The sequence below is a fragment of the Lampris incognitus genome, chromosome 21, assembly GCF_029633865.1.
Source record: "Lampris incognitus isolate fLamInc1 chromosome 21, fLamInc1.hap2, whole genome shotgun sequence".
In the NCBI taxonomy this organism is placed as follows: Eukaryota; Metazoa; Chordata; class Actinopteri; order Lampriformes; family Lampridae; genus Lampris; species Lampris incognitus.
The window spans coordinates 16,176,062-16,196,081 of NC_079231.1; the positions used below are offsets into that span (position 1 = coordinate 16,176,062).

The 20,020-nt window shown below is 44.7% G+C and overlaps 1 protein-coding gene across 8 annotated transcripts in view; it reads right to left on the bottom strand.

Moving 5' to 3' along the window:
- LOC130131295 (voltage-dependent L-type calcium channel subunit beta-4-like) overlaps nt 1–20,020 on the bottom strand; it is a 40,644-nt gene that overhangs the window by 7,503 nt on the left and 13,121 nt on the right. For 2 of the 8 annotated variants that reach the window (XM_056300936.1, XM_056300934.1), the window contains exons 3-10: nt 6,758–6,823; nt 6,653–6,703; nt 6,129–6,251; nt 5,406–5,533; nt 3,722–3,798; nt 3,122–3,141; nt 1,863–1,943; nt 629–687 (exon numbers count right to left, since the gene is read on the bottom strand). In XM_056300936.1, coding sequence (XP_056156911.1) covers nt 629–687; nt 1,863–1,943; nt 3,122–3,141; nt 3,722–3,798; nt 5,406–5,533; nt 6,129–6,251; nt 6,653–6,703; nt 6,758–6,823 — 605 coding nt within the window. Of the gene's footprint in view, nt 1–628; nt 688–1,862; nt 1,944–3,121; nt 3,142–3,721; nt 3,805–5,405; nt 5,534–6,128; nt 6,252–6,652; nt 6,824–12,793; nt 12,839–20,020 lie in introns of those variants that run through there. The other 6 variants (XM_056300938.1, XM_056300937.1, XM_056300932.1 and 3 more) reach the window with 6 other exon arrangements.

Genomic DNA, 20,020 nt, shown 5'->3' on the forward strand with positions numbered 1-20,020 from the left:
CGATCCAGGGAGGGCGGCAGACTACCACATGCTTCCTCCAATACATGTGGGGTCGCCAGCCACTTCTTTTCACCTGACAGTGAGGAGTTTCGCCAGGGGGATGTAGCATGTGGGAGAATCACGCTATCCCCTCCCCCCAAACAGGCGCCCCGACCAATCAGAGGAGGCGCTAGTGCAGGACACACCCACATCTGTCTTCCCACCCGCAGACACGGCCAATTGTGTCTGTAGGGACACCCAACCAAGCCGGAGTTAACACAGGGATTCAAACCGGCGATGCCAGTGTTTGTAGGCAACGGAATAGACCGCTACGCTACCCGGACGTCCATGTTTTTGAAATTTAAGCATAGGTTTCCCTGCAAATGAGTGCAATCTCCTCTGTGGCCACAAAAACCCCACTCTACCAATAACGGACAGAACAAGGAGAGCGAAAACGAAATTAACGGCATTCTTTTCTGAGACAGCAGCGAAGTTCAAGGTTCTCTTATCATTCAACAGTTCAGTGAAGTGAGCTTTCCTACGGGTGCCTGGAAGGCTTTAATTGGCATTGGCACCCGAGTGGAACCAAGTTCAAAATTAACAGACACTGCGGGAGGAGGACCCCGCGCTGGCAAAATATTAATCTCACCTGCCGTCGAATCTGTGCTTGAGGAAGTCGAACAACGCCTTCTGCATCATGTCTGTCACCTGAGAGGGGGAAGACATGTGAGCGTGGTCCAGAAAATAAATGGTACAGAAGGCTGAAAAGTTTGTTACGCAAATTTTTATGGATTCACTTTCAAAATCACTTAGTTTCCTCTGTATTTAAGTATGGCTGCTGTTTTTTTTTTCTGTATACGTTTTACTGTTCTTACGGTTTCATTGTGTTCATCGGTAACCATGTCCAGTGATTCTGAAGGAGTGTCAGATTTTCCCCACAATGTTAAGTGAGTAAGGACAAGTTAGGGACTCATTTAGCCTTGCATGTTGGTTCCCTGCAGCAAACGCATGTGAAACTGGATGTTCTTTTTATGCCTTTTTTTTATCTTAATCGAACCCTACAAATCGAATCCACATCACGTTCAGTGCGATTTTCACAACACGTCCTCAAATCCATGTCTTTTACAGGTCCTCTGTATCTACAAGAGCTCGTAATTAAATGTAATGATTTCACTCGGCGCTTGATGTCCACTTCGCCTGGACTGTGGTGGTCATCATTATTGTCAGGCAGTGAACGCACACACACACACACACACACACACACTGTTCGGGGGGCTCCCCTCTCCTCTCTCTTTCTAATTTCAAACCTTGCTCTACTTCTGATGCTGACGTGTTTGCACCCAGAAGGTTGTTACCGCGGCAACAGAGCGCACTGGGGGATGAGGCGAGTGATTGTGTTCCCTCCATGAGAGGAGAGGAGAGGAGAGGAGGAGGTGGAAAGAGAGAGAAGGGGAGGGCGGGGGAGAGGGCTAGAGAGGAGAGTGAAGAGGAAATGAAAACGAGGGGGAAAGGAGAAGGGAGGGATGAGGACACTTTGATCCTCTCTTCAGCGTCGACATTGTCGATAGTGGTGTCTCTGTGTGAACGTGTGAGCTAACGCCACACGTTAGCCCTGTGAGATTCTCAGCCTATCAGTGTGGCGAAACACAGCTTGTGAGAGCAAATTTCACCTGGATGAAATTCAGTTTTTTTTTTAAATCAAACAATATCTCACCACACAAAGCAACCAACATTTCAAAAGAGGCAAAGGACAACATGAGGAGGTCATGTTTTCATGTGGTGTATGTGTGTGTGTGTGTGTGGGGGGGTTATCATTCCCCCCCCCCACGTGGGGAGCAGATGGCGGGTGTGTGACTGACGCATGGCTGCTCCAGAGCGCTTACCTCATAACCCTTGAGCGAGGGTCCTACCAGCACAACAGGCCGCATGGAAGGAACCACGTCGTACGGGGGGACATGCTCCGTCTGTGAGAGAGGGGTGGGGTGGGAAGATCAGCAGCAATGGACTCACTCGCAAACAATGGTAAAGGACAGAAATATCCATCCAGCAACTGAACCACAACCTGCTGCGGTCCAGTGCTGGATGTTAAGAAATACTATAGCTTGATCAGAGATGGCAATTATGAATGAACTTGAGAACACAGTCTAGGTTACTTACAATGCACTGATAGATGGAAATGGTATGGGTTTTTTTTTTTTCCGGTCCTTTGATGGTACAAATGGAGATGTTTGGCTACATGAATGTGGTAAAATTGCATGGTAATATATTTTCACTTGCAATACAATACCATCCAAGCATGTAATACCAAATAGTGTCACAATACCAAATCGCCACTTTTGTCACAATGCCAAAGTGGCGATACTGTCACTAATATATATATATATATATATATATATATATATATATAAAATACCTGCCAACTAGATGTTCACAACAATCCTACGACCAAACTGGCAATCTTACAAGCGGTCTGTCATTTCTTGTTTCTTCTTTTTTTGGAAATTTTTCCCCCTTTTTCTCCCCAATTGTATCCAGCCAATTATGCTACTCTTCCAAGCTGTCCCGGTCACTGCTCCACCTCCTCTGCCAATCCAGGGAGGGCTGCAGACTACCACGTGCCTCCTTCGATACGTGTGGAGTCGCCAGCCGCTTCTTTTCACCTGACAGTGAGGAGTTTCGCCAGGGGGACGTAGCACGTGGGAGGATCACACTATTCCCCCCAGTTACCCCTCCCCCTGAACAGGTGCCCCAACTGACCAGGGGAGGCGCTATTGTAGCGACCAGGACACATACCCACATCTGGCTTCTCACCCGCAGACATGGCCAATTGTGTCTGTAGGGACACTCAACCAAGCTGGAGGTAACACGGGGATTCGAAACGACGATCCCCGTGCTGGCAGGCAACGGAATAGACCGCCATGCCACCCGGATTTCTTGTAATTGAAGCACTTTCTGATACGCCACCTTGGTAACATGGCCGTTGTCACTGTTTGGTATTGCATACTTTAGTGATATTTTAGTATTGCATGCCTGAGAGTGTTGTGAAGGGTTGTGACTGCTCATAATTCCTGATGATTTCTGATGGCAGCAACAGGAGTCTACTTGATGATGTGGTGATTGGATATTACCGTCACCCACTTACCACTTTCTGTTTCTGCTTTCCTGTGAGGAGGGGAGAAAACACAGTTGTCAGTAACTGGCGTTTGCATGGGAAAAGGTCACCATAAATATATCAAAAACACTACAGCATGCTTCATATGAAAGCAACTATTAATTATCATCCACGGTACATCAAACCCATCAAGGATGTGACCAGCATGATATAAATAGCTTATCTTGGTATGTTTTTATTTATGTGTTTATTTAAGTAAAAAAAACTTATTTCTAATATCCTATGGTCATATTCACAAAGTCACATGTGTGCAGTTCAGAGAGGGGGGGGTCATAGTCTTGTCGTTGGGTTCACACTGTTGTAAGCCCCAGTCTCAGAGTGCCTGCAGTCCTCAACTGGAGGAAGAGGAGGATCATGGGAAAATGTACCAACAACTCTACGGAGCCACAATCATTCTACGCAGTGATTTTGTCAGCTTATGCTCTATGCAGAGACATGGGAAGGCTTTAAAGCGGGCCTCTTTTGCTTTCTACAATAGTGTGGTTAAGTTGGAGCTTTCCTTGTTAGCTAGCAGCTGGCACGTAAGCGGCCATGCCCTGTCCCCCCCCCCCCCCCGTCCAAAGCTCTCACCTGCGGAGGAGATGAGGGGTCGGATAGAGGCAGATACCTCATCCTCTACACTGGAAGAAGAGTTCCCTCCAGACTTACTGGAAAAGACAAGAGGGGATAAAGGAAGACAGAAACACACCGCGGCATTAATGTGGCAGAAGGTGGAAGAACTAGAAGATGAATAAATAAATGAAATTATACAAAATCAGGGCCAATGTTGACCACATGTCTCTAAAGTCAAGGTGTCATTTTTGATCTTGGCCAAAAGGTGGTGAACTGCTGGTCAAGGATTCAAAGATACGTAAAAAGAAATGGGGCTAAACAAACCTACAACTGGAGTAACTTTAACCCTGCGATTTCAATCAACATTCTGATAATCTCCATGATTATCACACAAACCACATGTTCTGAAATTGCCAGTACACCAAAACTGAAAAATCTGGTTTTTGATTTAACTTTAGCCATTCCGGACACAACACATGGCTGTTTCCACTTTTAGGAAACTGCAGCGTTGTAAGTTCTTAATAGCTGCATTGCTAGAAGGCATAAAGAGAGACTGGTGACATTGCTGAACAAGATGGCTGCACACCACAGCTAGTAGCACGGTCCAGATGCACAAATATATGAGATGACTTTTGAGATCTGGGCTGGCTTTACACAGCAAGAAAAAATATAATTTTAAAGCCCATGTGGCCCAGATGTGATGGGATGTCTGGCATGCAGTGACAGGGTCAGATGTAACTCACATCAGTTGCACAATCAGACTTTTTTAAAAATATAAATGCAAATATAGTCCTGGCAAATGACACTGGATCTCTGTCAAAACCAAATCAACCACCTAAGTAATGCTATACCACTCCAAATATAGAGGTTTTGCAATTATGCTGAATTAGTATTAAACTCAACAGCCCACTTCATGCATGACTTGAGGAGATATGTGTTTGAGGCAAAAACCACAGGTCACAGACACTTCAGGACTTATTACACAGATGTGACAGCAGGGAGAACAAAGCGACTGCTAAGTACAGCTCTTGAAATTGTTTCATTGCTACTTTCTGCGTGAAGAAAGAAGTTAGATGGGTTAAGTGCAAATAAGGTGAGCCAAGAGCAGACTTGGGTCAAAATTCAACTGAAAATCCATGCACTTTGTACTTTTTCCAGTAATTAATAGAATATTTGGGCAATCGAGAGCCCCGACAAACCTCACGAACAGTGTGCATACTGCACTGGCACTAATGATGAGCCCAACCAACGAAAAAAACAAAACAAAATAAGTCATCTAGGTCAAAAGCCTGTTTGCCTCTTGCCAAATTGACCCAGGTCTGGTCAGTGAGCATATGGGCAGACACTGAGCCAGGTGTGATGCAGACTGTGTCCTATGAAGAGACAATAGAACCTGCACACAGTTTCCTGCATTCAAGATGCTCTGAAATGTTACTGCCAGATGAACTGGTATTTTCACATCAATAAATATATATGCCTTAGAAACAGGGTATGTTTGTTCTTAGTTTCTTCTTCCACCGGGCACAATATTTGGTGGTCATTCTCATGCCTTTACTGTTTAAACAGTCAAACAGGACATCATAGGAGCATAACACAGCTGTCGGGCACAGCTTTTCCTTCCATCTTAAATTCTGTGGAGGACCAACTGGTGAGGAATGGAAGTGTATGTGTAGGATTTGTGTGTTTGTGGGCTGTGTCTTACCCTTGGACTCGTCCCCTCTTCTGCTCCTGCTGGAGCCTGATGTTCTCGAGCTTCAGAGGGCTGGGGATGAAGCCGATTTCACAGCCCTCCTTCACCAGCCGGCCAATCCACCAGTCATTGTTGAACTTCTGCAGAGAAGGGGATCAGGAGAAGGAAAGAAAACAGCTTGAGTGAAATCTGAATTGACTTTGGGACATTTGCCTATGATTGTCAAAAACACGTGACTTCTGAACTTGTATGTTTGTTTTTTGTTTTTTGAGTTTTTCCCCTTTTTCACCCCAACTGTACGCAGCCAATGACCCGACTCTTCCGAGCCATCCTGGTCGCTGCTCCACCCCCTCTGCCAGTCCGGGTAGGGCTGCAGACCACCACATGTCTACTCCAATACATGTGAAGTCACCAGCCACTTCTTTTCACCTGACAGTGAGGAGTTTCACCAGGGGGATGTAGCACATGGGAGGATCACACTATTCCCCCAGTTCCCCCTCCCCCCTGAACAGGTGTCCTGACCAACCAGAGGAGATGCTAGTGCAGCAACCAGGACACATAACCACATCCGGCTTCCCACCCGCAGACACGGCCAATTGTGTCTGTAGGGATGCCTGACCAAGCCGGAGGTAACATGGGGATTTGAACTGGTGTTCCCCGTGTTGGTAGACCACTACACCACCCGGATGCCCCTCGTGATACACATATTGACCCCGCGGTGTGCTTCGGCTGCACCTCTTTAATGTGGAGGAAGTCCTTGGCGTCGAAGGAGATAGCTGTTGCCGGCACCGGGACATCCTCGTCCAGCGCTCCACAGTAGCTGACGTTGGTCTTCACGGCAAAGGCCACTGCTTTAGTCTAGGGGTTGGTTGAGGTAGTCATGGGACATGGTTACACTCACAGGAGAGGTAGAGGGTACACCCTCCCTCAATTCATGGTAACTAAGTAATGGTTCAACTGATAATTAAAATGTAAATCAAAATGTTAATCAGTGTTTAACCACATGCCCAGTTTCGTAGTAGAAATCTAATTCGTTCCAAGTCAATCACATGTATTACTGATAGTCTTCTGTATTTAGTGCACTCTACGTGCAGTCTGACTACACAAGCAGATCCATTCGTCACCAAACCTAGAAGTGATATTACCATTCTAATGCAATAAATTATGCTTGTTGACAGGTTAAACATAAAGAGACCCGTTTGGTTTTGAATATACACACTGCTGACTGTTTGTCTAGTGGAATGTGACAGGGCTGCTACCTTTGCTCTCTCCAGTTGTATGGCGGCCTGCTGCTCCCTCTCCTGCCGGCTCTGACCCTGTCCCTGGCTCTGGCTGGGGCTCTGGCCTTGGAGCTGGCCCGGCACCTCCCGCTCCTCCTCCAGAGAGACATCTGAATCCGATGGTCTGCTAGTATAGGAATCAGCTGAGCCCTGTACGTACACACACACACACACACACACACACACACACACACACACAAGTCAGACATGACACTATCATTGCGGTGCTTGGATTCACATACACATTTAACCCTGAATGCCTGTTACATCCCATGTTCATATAATGATTTTTCTAATTCGAAAAATCAGTCCATCGGTTTGTTTGTTAATTTGTTGGTTAGTACACGTTAATCATTTGAAAAATTCAAAAGTCAGATATACACACAGGCTGGGAAATTAAGATTAGCCAGTCAACTGATACTAAATTTTGTCTGTCGCTAAGTTTGTGTTTGCCAATAATGAGGATCAGGCCTTATTATTTAGAGGTTGTATGTGCTTTTATTGATATCCTGTTTGCATGGTTAAATGGTTGGCTGCTGAAAATTGGAATTCATCTCCATGAAAATGAGACATTTAGTGTGTCTATGTAACCAGGAAGGAGGGAGAATAAAGTCAGTGAACACACCACAATGCCCACATCTTCATCCTAGATATGTGTGCACGCACACATACACACACAAATGTGCCCAGTAGAACATGGACTTGTTTCCATTGGTTAGATCCCAGTAAGGTGATTGCAGTGGTTATTGCCTTGCCCAAGGACCCCTCATCAATGACAGTGAATTCCGCTGGAAGCCACGCTCCAGTCAGTACCAAAAAAGCTCAAATCTATGTTAGCAAGAACATTGTTGCTTTGTGGTCATCCTTATCTCTTGGCCAGCCTGACTCCCTTAGAGGAAAACGCATAAGAAAGTTGTTATGATCACTCCCCAAAATCACTGTTCTCAACCCACTTGGCTGATGGCTTGATGACCCCATATGGAATAACAGCTGTGTGTGTGTGTGTGTGTGTGTGTGTGTGTGTGTGTGTTTTGCTCTCCAGATTTGCAGTATACAGTACCACATCCCGCATCCCTGTCATACACATTAGGACCATTATGACTGTTCCTCTAACCTTTCCCTAAATGAGTGTTAAAATAGTAAAAAAAAAAAAAAAAGTTGAATCATGTTCAAATATGTTTTATCTGTCAAACACTAAAACCTTTAAATATGCTGTCCACCACAAATGATGCAGGTTTTGATGATGCAGTCCTTCTATTGAGATAATGGCAGTGAAATGTGCTAAAAACATTATCAAAAATTGGCAGCAACCATAAAGGGGTGAAGCTTAATGCTCGGGGAGGCCAAATTATTCAAATGGGGAGATGCCATGTGTACCAATTTTCAAGACTAGCTGCAATTAAATAGTTCTGCTTGATTAAAGTTTGGATCTTTTTGGCCTGCAGGCACCACATTGAGCCAATCTGTTATTTTTTAACAACATACCCAAACCAAATAAGAACAATCAGTAGATTAAATGTGGGTCAAATGAACTATTTTCTTGGGTAGACTCGGGCTAACAAGAAACAAAAAATAATGCCAGCATTCACATTTCTCATCACAGAATAAAGAGCATGTTCAAATACTGATTGATAATGATAGATAAGACCAACAAATCCTTTATTGTGGTCTGGCTTTACAGTTAATTAAGGAAAATAAATCATCTGACATGATTCAGCTACATAGATAGTAATTAAAAGTGCATTACTGAATTTCCCGGACTATAAATGCAGCTGTTGTTTTTTTACTCGTCTGGCTGGTCCTGCGACTTATATTCCAAAGCCACTTATACAATGTAATTTTGTGGGACGAATACGCTGCATTTCAAATAAGACCACTAGATGTTTAATCTTGTGACTCGATTGAAAATATTGTACCATAGTGACGCATAGGTTGGACGGGTTCGGATAAGTTTACTAGAAAATATCACGGGTTCGGGCGGGCAGGTCAAAAAGTGACAAAGCAACGTTCAGAGTAAGTTATAAATAACCTACAGAAACATTGCGTGCAATAGGCTAGGCTGTACATTACTAGCCCACCTTCACTTCCCCTCTCTCTGTCAGTCTATCTCTCTCAAACACATGCACGCATTCAAGCAGCTTTATCATCAATTTGCAGTCGCGGTTTTGGTCAATGCATGTGTTTTGGAGTGTTGAGGCTTCACCTACAAGTTTTTTCCCTAAGTGGTATCCGTAGCTTTTGTTTACACCGCCAAAACTCTTTTTTTTTTTGGTCAGAAAGAAGGGGCTTGTGTGTGTGTGTCTGCATGTGTGCGTGCGTCTGTGCGGTTGCGTGTGTGTGAGCGAGCAAGAAAGACAGAGTTCATGTCTTTAATGAGGGGTTACTTGTTTTGCTGCTATTCAACAATAAAGAACACAGTTTGGAACAATTCATTTGTATATTTAGTAGCCTAGACCCAGACACTGTTAGGCTGATACAATAGGCTACGCCTTGCAATCAGTCTATTATGCTGGGCAAACAGCCCAAAAAACGAAATAGTGCAACTCTGCTCACTTTGCTGTAGCCTAGGCTAAATTTGGAGGTTTGCGGGTCAGGTGGTTAGTTAATGCATATTTTAGCATGTCGGGCGGTGCGGGTATTAAAAACCTCTGACCCATGCATCACTACTGCACCACCATATAAGTGCGACTTATACACCGAAGCGACTTATATGTTTTTTTTTTCCCCTTGCAACAACTCGTTTATTGCTGAATGCGACTTGTACTGCAGTGTGACTTGTAGTCTGGGAAATACGGTATGTAATTCTTGAATCCTGGTGTCTGTCAGCGAAGTGAATTTTATTTATTCATTTTTGGATATACTTTATTAATCCCCGTGGGGAAATTCCTCTCTGCGTTTAACCCATCCTAGCTGGGTAGCTAGGAGCAGTGGGCAGCTGCTGTGCAGCACCCGGGGACCAACTCCAGTTCTTTTCCCATTGCCTTGGTCCGGAGCAAAGGCAGGAGTATTAACCCTAACATGCATGTCTTTTTGATGATGGGGGAAACCGGAGCACCCGGAGAAAACCCACCGCAGACACGGGAAGAACATGCTAACTCCACACAGAGGACGACCTGGGATAACCCCCAAGGTTGGACAACCCCGGGGTTCGAACCCAGGACCTTCTTGCTGTGAGGCGACAGCACTAACCACTGCGCCACTGTGCCACCCCAATACCAACAACAAATCAAAGCGAGCAGGACAGACAAATTCACATTTGCACAGCACATTTGCCGACATCTGCTATTTTCAAGTGCCTTCAGTAAATATCATTTGTCATGACTTCGCTGTGAAACTTTGGAAAACGGAGCATCAGACAACAACAACAACAACTCAGCCAGCCTGGGTCCTGTTTTATGAATTAAGAAATCCGGGGGGTTGTGTGCAGATGATACGATATGACATTGGATACAAGAAAGAAATAAGTTAGCTGTACACTCGGCTAACTCAGCTCAGGCCCAAAAGCAACCAAACACGGGAGACAATTTAACTTAACCAGTCATAATTACATGATTATTTAGAGTCATTAATAAATGAATTTTAAGAAGAAGGAAACAAAACTTTTCTAATGTATAAAGGATCTGCTGTCAAGTTAAATGAGGTCAGGGGGATCTGGGTAGCGTAATGGTCTATTCTCTTGCCTACCAACATGGGGATTGGCGGTTCGACTCCCCGTGTTACCTTCGGCTTGGTCAGGCATCCCTACAGACACAATTGGCCGTGTCTGCAGGTGGGAAGCCGGATGTGGGTATGTGTCCTGGTCGCTGTACTAGCGTCTCCTCTGGTCAGGCAGGGCGTCTGTTCGGGGGGGAGGGGGAACTGGGGGGAATAGCATGATCCTCCCACACACTACGCCCCCCCTGGTGAAACTCCTCACTGTCAGGTGAAAAGAAGCGGCAGGCGACTCCACATGTATGGGAGGAGGCAAGTGGTAGTCTGCAGCCCTCCCCGAATCAGCAGAGGGGGTGGAGCAGCGACCAGGATGGCTTTGAAGAGTGGGGTAATTGACCAGGTACAATTGGGAGAAAAACGGGGAAAAGTGAAATGAGGTCACATGAAATTGGTCAATGAGTTGCTAATAACTTCTGTCCAAAAGAAATAAAGACTTGGTTGTCACAGAGCATCTTGTGACATGAGGGCTTTAGCGAGCAGCAAAGTGTGTTGGACATTTCATGACCAAGTGCAGCCTTCTGCTGTGGCAATCTAAATGTCCAAGAGCTGATAGTAATTCAATTAAGAAGGATCATTAGCTTCAGTGAAACACACCAGCAAGTCACCATAGCTAAGCACTTTTTTTCACCACACCAAGCTGTAGTGAAGCCTTACTTCAGCACACTCCTCGATTGGACAACGTGCAGCCAGTTGCAAAGTGCAAAGTTTGACAAAACTAAAATGTGGTTTGCTTATTTCTCGGGGAATGGGAGAAATCTGGCCTGTTGTGCCTTTAGAGGGATTTTGTTTGTTTGTTCATTTACTTCTTTGTTTAACAATTTGGCGGCACGGTGGCCCTGTGGTTATCACTGTCATGATTTTGGGCGGCATGGTGGCCCAGTGGTTAGCACTTTCACCTCACAGCAGGAAGGTCCTGGGTTCGAACCCCGGGGTTGTCCAACCATGGGGGGGGGTCATCCCAGGTCATCCTCTGTGTGGAGTTTGCCTGTTCTCCCCGTGTCTGTGGTGGGTTTTCTCCGGTTTTCCCCCCACCATCAAAAAGACATGCATGTTAGGGTTAGTACTCCTGTCTGTGCCCCTGACCGAGGCATGGCAAGACGAACGAGTTGGTCCCCGGGCGCTGCCCACTGCTCCTAGCTACACAGCTAGGATGGGTTAAATTCAGAGCATAATTTCCCTACGGCGATCGTAGAGTATATCAAAAAAAATGTTTTAAGCAAAAGTGAAATTTTAGACCAATGGCATGATAGATTTTATGTATATCACTCTTCCTGAGCAGAGATGTAATAATGATGCCGGTCAGGTCTGCTTTTGTACCGCTCAGATACATCATTCAGAACAGGAGGGATTCATCTTTTTTGGCTCTCGCACATGTACTCCTGCATGCACCTGAGCTCACAAACACGGAAACCAAATACTCCAGGTCATATTGTTTAACCTTTTTTGTTTGGTGTACTTGTTTGTTTTGTTTCCGTGCAACATCGAGTATTCTCCAAGGAATCTCCGTCTTTGTCTTGACGCGTCCTTCCTCGTGATGCGAGGGTCCTTACTGCCCGACATCACCAAACCGCTGATGAATGATGAATGATTTTGTGTGCGTGTGTGAGAGAGAGAGAGAGATCTGGTCGCTTCGAGGGTCTAGCTTCTCAGACATTATCCAACGGAGTACCTTTAGCATGTGACTCATCTACATCAGAGTCGACTCAATGACATCACGATGCATGTTTTCCCCCTGCCTCGGTGGTACGTATATTACGTGTCACTGTGGGGGGAGAGGGGGGAAAGATAGTGCACCTTCAACAAAGGCGATAAATTCAGCTGGCCTCGAGGAAGACGACATGATGAATGAGGTTTTTTTTTTTATCATTTCATCCCCATCCTCAGTCCCAGCATATCAGGCCTCGGAAGGATTAGAAATGAACATCTCGCCCCTTGCTCTCACACGGAATAATGGCTCGGTCCATCTTTGGGCGCCTACAATGTGGCGTGCACACTAAATGGCTCCCGTTGTGTTTGTGGCTTGTTATCGGCCGCTCTCGCAGGGGCTTGTTGTCACATTCAATTGAATTAAGGATTTATTGACATGTATGCGTGTAGGATCATATATTGGACACATCGAACCGTTCGCCTGTCACATGTCAACCGCCATCTCCCTAATGTGTGCACCAACCCCCCTCCAGCCCAGCAGAGCCCACAATATCACGCTAAGATGTGCCGTTGGCTAACCCATCAAAGGCCTCGTGTGTGTGTGTGTGTGTGTGTGTGTGTGTGTGTGTGTACGTGCACCACAGCTGAGCCACCTCTATCGATAAACACACACACACACACACACATTCATCAGGGGAACTCTGAAGCAGAATTGCCCCCCTCCCTCCCCCAAAACAGACACCTACACGCAAATGTACTCACCGCCTCCGAGTCTTCAAATCCATGCAGGTACAAATTGTCATACATGGAGGTTTGCTATTCCAACAGCACCTCTAGAAAAATGGAGCAGGGTAAAAAAAAAAAAACACAAAAAAAGAGCGGAGGAGGTAGAAAAGAGGAGGAGGGGGGAGGGAGTCACCACGGAAAAAAAAAGGATGGATGGGGGGATGACGATCCCCTCTCTGTCTCTTGCTCTTTCTCTCCCTGCACAGCAAAGAAGGAGGAGAATGAAATACTATATATATGTATATATATCGCCCCTTCCCGATGGAGGACGCCTGGGATCAGGCCTGCACTGGTCCTCCCAGGGTCCCCGTTGCTCGATGGACCGCTCGTTCTCCCTGAGCCCAAAGACGCTGCCGGCTCACATTATAGGACCGCGAGGCTCTCCCTAGAGGTGGCCCGATCTTGGCTTTTCATTTCATCAGCCTCCCGCGCACATATGCACAGCAACTCTCGCGCGCATGCGTACACACACGTACACACACGCACACACACATACACACATACAACCCTGCGTCCGCACGCGCTCTCGCACACACTGCGAGCAGTGGCAGCAGCAGCAGCAGCAGCAGCAGCAGCAGCACCGAGTAGAGGATCCTTCCTCAATATACCAGCCTGATGACACAGCCAGTGTGCAAGGAGCTGATTGGCCGGCTGACCCTCCACTCAGCTGTGCCGCTCACTCTCCTCGATTAGGGGTGGGGGTGTGTTGAGGGGTTGGGGGGTAGTGGGGGATGAGTCGTGTGCTGGGAGAAGCAGTGCACCCCACCCCCACCCACCCCCCGCCATGTCTGTATCTGACTCTCGGTTTCCGCCTGCTCTCTGCTGTTACTCCATCTCTGTCCATTCACTCAGAGAATAGAGGAAAGGGAGGGGGGGGACAATTAAATCTCGTCCCTAAGGGTGTGATGGATTTGTTGCCATGTAAATACAGCGAGTGAAATAATTTCTTCTCATTTTGACATTGGTGCGCCTCACTGACAGACCACATGAGTATTTGTTCTTCTAAAATATTGATTTAATGATGCCGGGTCTCGCATACAGTGCAAGACTCCTGAGGCACGACGTGCAATCGCTCTCATTATTCAGAGGCACCGAAGATGAGACGCAACGGCTTTTTTAGAAGACTGTCTGACTCATCAAGCGTGCTCTCAAGAGGTTCACATGTGGTGTGGTTTTGGCAATGGTTTCCAATGGGACCAATCAGGAGACACTTTTTAGATTCCCTAGATCACATCACAAACATTCAGTGTTTTAGTGTTGGGGTTGTGTAGGTTAATAAGAAGCTCTGGCCAGAAACCTTGAGCAAAATGTATACCTGTGATGCCAAAATATTCAATCCCCTGTGATGTAATTATTAGGCGATTACCATATCAAATAGCCACAACTGGACAAAATATATTCATTCAAGAAAATGAAACACGATATGTTGTCTTAATTAGTAAGCATGCCTCAGTTGTTAAAAACAGGAATTCTGCAGTAGGTAGTTGTCAGTTTGCTTCATTACTATTAACCACGTATTATACAACCAAATCAAATGTGTAATTTTGGCCCATCTTGTTACCAGTGGCTGTTTCCTCATTTTCTTTGAAAGCTGCTCTGGGCACAATTGTGACAAGAGGGTCGTGGGTTCAGCACCCGGCACTAACAGGCCAGCAGACCATTTGTGAGTCACCGTCTGCAGGGGGCAGGCAACTTCACATCTTTATTGCTCACGGTTGCTGAAGCGCCCTTGAGCAAGGCAGCACTTGAGGCACCGCGCTTTAAGTCCAAATCTAATTTCAGAGGAAATCCTTTCCATCCCGTTTGGTTCTCCTCTGTTCTCTTCTCATGTGATGTGCAAAAATACACCGACACCGGACTGCAAAGAGCCAGCAGAAACATATCAATGCTATCGATATACTTTATGAAAGGAGGAGTTGTTGGTTGGGATCAGACTGCCTCTCTGATTACTAGGGGAGGTAATGTTCATACTTTTTCTGCATGTGTGACATTTCTGAACAAGAATACTTGAACATGGAAGCATTCGGGACTGCACGCCTGTGGCAGAGGACAACCAGTAGGGTCGCAATTTTGGCTTTTCGGTCAAAAAAACGATTTGGCAGTGTGCGTCTCCACTTTTTGGGACTGAAATCACTCGTGTTTGTGTAAAGATGAATAGATTTTTATTCTTCATCCAGGTAAAGTTGCTTGAGCAAATATCCTCTTCCTATTACATACATTCACAGCTTATTTGACACCAGTAGTGGATCTAGAGATTTTTTCCTGGGGTGGCAAAGGGGTGGCAAGACTGTGTCCCAGAGGTGGCAGCTGCCACCCTTTGCCACCCTGTACATCCGTGCCTGTGAAGGGGAGGGGGATTCTAAATCGGCGACTTCTGTTTGAGATGATTTTGGTGCAGGTCTCAATGACCTTCACCATGCATGTACATAAAATATACTTTAAAAACATGTTATCTGATTTATAAATGGGGTGGCAACAGGGGTGGCAAGACTGTGTCCCAGAGGTGGCAGCTGCCACCCCTTGCCACCCCGTAGATCCGCCCCTGTTTGACACTGGTCTACTGCCAGCCACTAAGTAGCTTTACTGGAGCACTTGAACACTGGGTGCCTTGCTCAAGAGCACCTCAAGGGCAGTTGTTCATTGAAGAGTTGCACATTCTTTCACCTCAAGCCCAGTTTATCCAACCTCTCAGGGGACTTGAAGTTGCTGCCTACCATTCACAAGACTTTGGGGTAACGCTTTAGATTACAGCCTGCGATGTTCGGAATTATGGTGTAATCTTTTTTACGGTGTACCAGTACAGTACGTACTAGGCTTGGGCGATCTGACAAATATATCAGCAAGTGGCGATTGGCTGAGTCCAATTGGCATTTGTTTTTTTTGGGGTATTTTGCTAATTTGATGGTCTGTCTCCTGAAGAATTCAACTCGGTAAATAATTAACCTGTAAAGTGTAATTCAAAGCATGTGTGAAAAGGAACTGGCAGTTGGAGTTGGGCCATATGCACATTCTTGTTGCACTGATTTACAGTTTAATTTAGCAGATGCTTTTATCCAAAGCGACGTGCATCTGAGAGTTAATACAACACAAGCAAGGATCTAGTCAGGAGGCGACAACGCAAGTAAGTGCCAAAAAACTACGTTCAAGTCCGATAGGACATAGGTGTCAACAGGCAGTGCACAAAGGCGGATGCATAGAAGCTTTTTTTTTTCAATAATCCCATCAGGTATGGAGGTGTTCAAGAAAGAGCTGGGTCTTCAGCTTCTTAAAGATGAAGAGGGCCTCAGCAGATCGAATGGAGGATTTCCGACGACTCTTTCACAAAACAGGGCAGTGACTAAATGACAAGCCGTCTTCAGTGGTTGCTGTCCAAACAATTGGTGCTGAAAAGCAACGTCAACTCATAAATCATATTTGAGAACTACACCAAAAACTGTAAGTGCAGTTGTGCACCCTGGTCATTTAATAGCATAGTTATGTTATCCCAACCTGTTTGTTCATTTGGAGGCTGCAAGCGGAGGCGTCTTTCATCTGAAGCCACTGGACTTTTATTTCATTTTATTTTTTTCAAATCGTGTCAGACAGCTGCTCAGCATGTCTCAACAGTTTGTTGCTCAGCAAAGATCTCAAGGTGATTTATTTTGTTTAACTGAAGAGTACCCTATAGGCTGTGATTTTTTTTAGTAAAATTAGAGCTTTGTGGTGATACACAATTGAGGGTAGATTCACCAGGGGCTGCTGCTCCTTTAAGGCAGACGTTCACAGTGTTGACGTAGGCACTGCTTAGAGTTTCCGGGGTGGAGCCATGTTTGCAGCAGCCTAGCGGTTAGCTGGTTGCCAGGAGAGGTTGTGCTGTATCGGTGTTGTTTTGTGTGGCGAGTAAACGGAATTGACTTGACTCGATCTCTCCGTCTCCTCATTCCTGCACTCCCACAGTTTCACATTAATGCTCTTGGAAATTGGTAGTTTGAAAATAATCCCAAATAGGTGATTTTGTATTCTTTTTTGTAACGAGCTCTTCCATGATTGCATTCACTGACAATGGCCAACGTGCACGTGTGTGTTTGTGTGTGTGTGTGTGGGGGGGGGTATCGGCAATCGCCGATTGTTGGGCTAACAATGGCCGGTAGGAAAAGTTTGACATATTGCCCAACCCTAGTACGCACCAATACATATATGTAGGTACTGGGGAACAAAATATGAAGTTATGGAATAAGGGGGTAACAATTCAGGATCTTACAAAGAACTTGTACTGTAGTTATTTTTTAACTACAGGGTACCTATACATGCAAACAAAGTATGTTGCTGTAGAAATCAACGCCTACTCAAACATGATTGGTCAATAGTACTCGGAGTAAAACGGAAACGGAAACCAGAATGCTTCCAATACCAAAATCTTGCCCCGTGCCTACAAATAGTATATAATATAATATATATATATGCATATATAAAATCTGTTAATAGAGATTATGGTTGGCCTCTGAAGAGCTGTCTCAGCTGTCGTTCACCTCACCAGCAAACTTCTTTACTGGATGCTCTCGTTTATGGCCTCGTGGCCTCCATCCTCTGATGACAGGCGGACAGAACTCACCCTCCCTAGATGTCACTCACTTGACTTCTGCTTTGGTGTAACCACATGTCGACAATTTTGAAGTCTTTAAAATGTTGAAAGTCTTCTCCCTCACAATTATGTTCAGCCAGCATTACAGCGCCTCAAAGTGTAAGCTTACATTTTCAGCTCTGTGTACGGCCTCCTCTCATCCCAGGAAATAAATACAAATATAACAAGATAAACCCAAGACATGAATCACAGCGCATATATATGGTCAATATACTCTTCTGACAGCAACTCTTTTCCTGTTGAACTAAGACAAACCAAGTCTCTAGCTTCTTTTAAATCTTGTCTTAAAACTTTTTTTTAATGAAAGCTTTTACAAATCTTTGATATTTGTTTTTATTTATTTATACTGTTTTTATTGTACACTTACTTATTTGGACTTACTCGTCACTATTTTTGCCTTGTCTGGTTTTATTTCTTTGTAAAGCACTTTGTAACATTGTTTTAGAAAAGTGCTATTTAAATAGTTATTTTTAGTAGTATTATATTATTATTATTATAGGCATCCTCAGTGTATCTGTCCTCCCCACGCACTCTCATCTCCTCACTTTTTTCCTCAAGAAGACCTTCCCCAAAACCAATGGCAGTTCACTAATATTGAATGATTACTAATACCACTAATCAGAAACCAATTGCACATTACTCAAGGGTTTGGTTGTCTCGCCACAGCTAACACTGATATTACAGCACAGTCATAATACTTGAATAGATGAATCAACAATCTTTGACTTGATAACCCTGCTCACCTTCATATATTACAAATTACAAGTTACTGTCATTTGAAAGTAATAGGTTACTTTACAATATTACTGTCTATGTAGAGTAATGCATTGCTGATTACTCTACTTTTGCGTTACTTTCACCGAAATAACCACAGAAGTACAACTAGGCATTATAAAATGGAAGAGGTTAATGTTGTTTCACAGCAGGTAATCAAAGCACAGAAGCTCATGTTGATTGCAGTTCATTACAAATCCAGTGGTGGGAGATAGTGTATAGCCTAATGCAGGGGTCCCAACCTTTTTTCCACAGCAGACCGGTTTAATATCAACGATATTCTTGCAGACCGGCCAGCAGCGGGGTGTTATAAGTCAAAGGCATCATAACATTTAAGTAACGTAGGATATTAAGCACAGCACATATTTTCCTCGCATGAACATGTAAAAAAACATTGCAACTCACCAATATCACTGAAGCAGGGGAAGCCCTGGGCTCGTTTCTCTGCAACAAGCCGTTCATGACATGCGAGTCATCAGTCGCAATAAAGCCATATTTTAGGTACGACTCGTCATATTTCCTTTTGAAGGAAGCTTTCTTTTTTTGAAGGCGCGGCCTACGCTGTCTCTGCATTATCATCATCATTGGACCTTTTATCTTCCCTACCTCTTCTGAAGAAACTCTTAAGCGGCGCTTGTTTTTTGCTCATGGTAGCTAGCTAGTTGCAACACGCACATTGAGTATGTAAGTAGGTGATGACCAACTGATGACCTCGCATGCGTTGCATCACTCAAGGTCAACATCAGTATCCTCATCCTGTTGTGGGCGTGAGAGGGAATGGTGAGGAAAGGTGCAGTACAGACAGACCGTGCCAAGTTCAATGTAATTACCACACAAGTTAGCCTATAATGTTATATGTTTATTATTCAGGGGTTTTTTTAATTCTTTTTTTTTTTTTTTTTTTTTTGCTGAATCATATAATTTACTCACGGCCCGGTAGCAAATTCTTTGCCGCCCAGTGCTTGTCTGTGGCCTGGTGGTTAGGGACCGCTGGCCTAATGAAGCCGTAGACCTGAAACAGCTTATATTAACAGCTTATATTATCGATAGTGTGATGATCTAGAACAATTAAATAGCCTAGACAAAGGATCAAACTCTGATAAATTATGAGATGGGGATACATATTTTTAATTATAGGCCTATCATATGAAACACAGTAGATCTCGACCCTTTTATAATGTAGCCTATAATTACATGACAAGTCACTAAATCTCTTTTCCTATGCTATTTTTATTAGGTTAATGTTCACAGAAGAACAAGGCATGGACATATTTGATTTGATTTCAAGAATGAAAATAAAAATGTGCCAGGAGCATTAGGCCTATACAGCCACCAGATAGGGCCTATTTTGCAAACCAATATTGTACGAGTTAGGCCTATAGCCTGCCCTGAAATAGCAATAAGAAAAAGAGCATGGGACCAACCCAAACAACAAATGATTCATCATTACACAATACCTGGCTCAGTTCAGTCCCACCTGGAGACTTCACAAAGAACTTAGGCTCGGCTTAAACACACTCATAGATTATAGTAATACACTGATGAGCCAAAACATTAAAACCACTGACAGGTAAGTGAATAACATTGATTATCTCATTACAATGACACCTGTCAAGGGGTGGAATATAGTATAAGGCAGCAAGTGAACAGTCAGTTCTTGAAGCTGATGTGTTGGAAGCAGGAAAAATGAGAAAGCGTAAGGATCTGAGTGGCTTTGACAAGGGCCAAATTGTGATGGCTAGACGACAGGGTCAGAGCATCTCCAAAACTGCAGGTCTTGAGGGGTGTTCCCGGTATGCAGCGGTCAG